The sequence below is a fragment of the Lipotes vexillifer genome, unplaced genomic scaffold (assembly GCF_000442215.2).
Source record: "Lipotes vexillifer unplaced genomic scaffold, Lipotes_vexillifer_v1.1 scaffold1293, whole genome shotgun sequence".
NCBI lineage: Eukaryota > Metazoa > Chordata > Mammalia > Artiodactyla > Lipotidae > Lipotes > Lipotes vexillifer.
This window is the reverse complement of record NW_006790911.1, coordinates 2019505-2021691: the sequence shown is the minus strand read 5'-3', so window position 1 is coordinate 2021691 and position 2187 is coordinate 2019505. Positions and strand designations below refer to the sequence as shown.

Below are 2187 nucleotides of genomic sequence, written 5' to 3'. Positions count from 1 at the left end.
GAAAAGTATTTTTACCGCTTTACTAACACTGTCCATCTACGTGTTTAGAAGGACCTGTCACACCTCCACTGGATGACAAAAGTCCTTACAAGCACACATAAACTGCTTCTGTAGTCAAAATCATGAGTTAACTCTCCCTAGTTTCAAGTAACTAGAAACATATTTTTTAAAGCCCAAAAATGGGCTCTCAGGTGATTTGTGAGAAAGGCTATGGAATAATATCTCAAAGTCTCTCCTCCCTTTACCCTCTATCATAGCTTTGGAGTGGAGACGCCCACTCTCTGAATCACCCCCAGGTCCCCTGTAGCGACCTAGCTTTTCTCAGAATGTCTTTCATTAAAATACCCCATGAATGAAATGTACGCTTTCTGAGCTGATCTCAACCAGCGAGAATCAATACAAGCTTAGACCTAGAAACGCGATATGATTTAAGGTTTGTTTAATGGATTTCTTTCAGAGTCATATGCTGATAACTAATTCAAGTAATTCCTAGATTTGGGCAAATATCCCTGATCACCTCCCTCCACAAATTCATGACAATGAAAACGTAAAAAAGGTAGAGATTATCCAGCGGAAGCGTATTTGTGTTCCTGTTTATTTACATGTTGGTAAACTTAGGTGTCAGCTTTTCCATAAGTCCCCTCTGGAGGTCTGTAGTACTTGGGGAAAGCCATCAGCTGTAGCATGTTGAAAGCATACTTCCTGCATTTGATATTCTTCAGTACATTTTCTATGCGGCAGCCTTCTCTGGTGAAAGGGGAAAAAGGACAACTTCATGAAACACAGAATAAATAAATATGCTTTATTTGTCCAATGCAGAGTTGCAGCAACAGTCCAAGTAAAAATAACAAAGATTCAACTCTACATTTTTTTTTTTTCCACAAATGATGATACATCTTACAAAATTAAATCCTAGGCCAGGCCCAATACCGTTATTGCCCTCAGAAAAAAGATGAGTAGAGTCCCTTTGCTCTTAACATATATTTAAGGTTTAATAAACTCTTTAAATATAATTTGTTCCACAATACAGCTTCATTTTCGTTTCATAAATATATCTGCCTTTTTATAACTTTTCCACAAATGAATTTCTCAGTCTCTTTAAAACACATGAACATCTACACATAGCCCTAAGGATGTAGGTTCTAGGAATAAGGCATTTAATTTATTAAGTCTGGCCATATAGATTTTTAAAGGAAAGTTTCATCTCTATTTGACTGCATTATTTTAGCTGTGCCACGAAGAGGAAAATGGCTTTCCAGACAGCCTGGTCCAAGTCTCAGCTTTATCAAGAGGAGTGCTTGTGTACAGACAGTACAAAAGTCACAGGTGCTGAAAATGGGGCATCGAGACACAAACAAGACTTTGTTAAAAAGAATAGAAAAGTACTCTGAGAGCCAAATCAACCCAAACCATGGTTACAAACGGGTTCATTTAATTACAAAACATAAACAGCCATTCTCTCCAGAAAGTTACTTGACAGAAAAGGGTTAACTGCAGGAAAGAAATCACAGAACTAACAGGTTAAGATATCAAACAGAAGATTCTATCAGCGGATGGCGACAGTGAGATCGGCACAGTGGAAATCAAGTCTGGAACCTCCCACATCTCTAGGACTTGTCTCAGGGTTTCAGGGTTTGTGCAAATTCAGTCTTATATTTCTTTAAATAAATTTAATGGGAAGAGGAAGAGGAGATGCAGAACGTCAAGCTTTCGGGATTCTGTTCTTTGTCTTATGCCAAAGACAGGAATTTAAAATTTCTTCTTGAGCTAGTTAACAGAGGGAAACGCTTCTCCATGAACAAAAGAGCAAAATAATTCACTTAATGCATAGTACTTTTTTTTTTTTTAGATTTTAGGAAAAACACATAAAACACAATTCAAACATTTGTTTTTTGTTTTTTAAATTCTGTGACTCTGAAAATGTAGAAATTACAGCATTGTCCCCATAATTTAAAGTCCATTGTCAGTTGTAGAAAAGAAAGGAGTACAACATAAAACTTATTGGTATTTGGCTAAAAGTAATGCAAGACTTAAAATAAGCCACACAACTAGCAGGTGTGAGCTGACAAGCAGCAAGGCGACGGGATAGAAGTGTCGAGAAGTTGGCTTGTTATCAGTTAGACAGCCTGTTTCAGGATCATCAGATTCATTCAGTGCTCCCTGGGTTTGTCTGCTGTTAAACGGGGG

General features: G+C 37.5%; 1 protein-coding gene across 1 annotated transcript in view; it reads right to left on the bottom strand.

Annotated features, from left to right (window-relative positions):
• Positions 1 to 614: 614 nt before the first annotated feature.
• Positions 615 to 2187, bottom strand: part of INPP4B (inositol polyphosphate-4-phosphatase type II B) — a 352372-nt gene continuing 350799 nt past the window's right edge. The window contains exon 23 of the mRNA XM_007464000.1: positions 615 to 747. Coding sequence (XP_007464062.1) covers positions 615 to 747 — 133 coding nt within the window. The remainder of the gene's footprint in view (positions 748 to 2187) is intronic.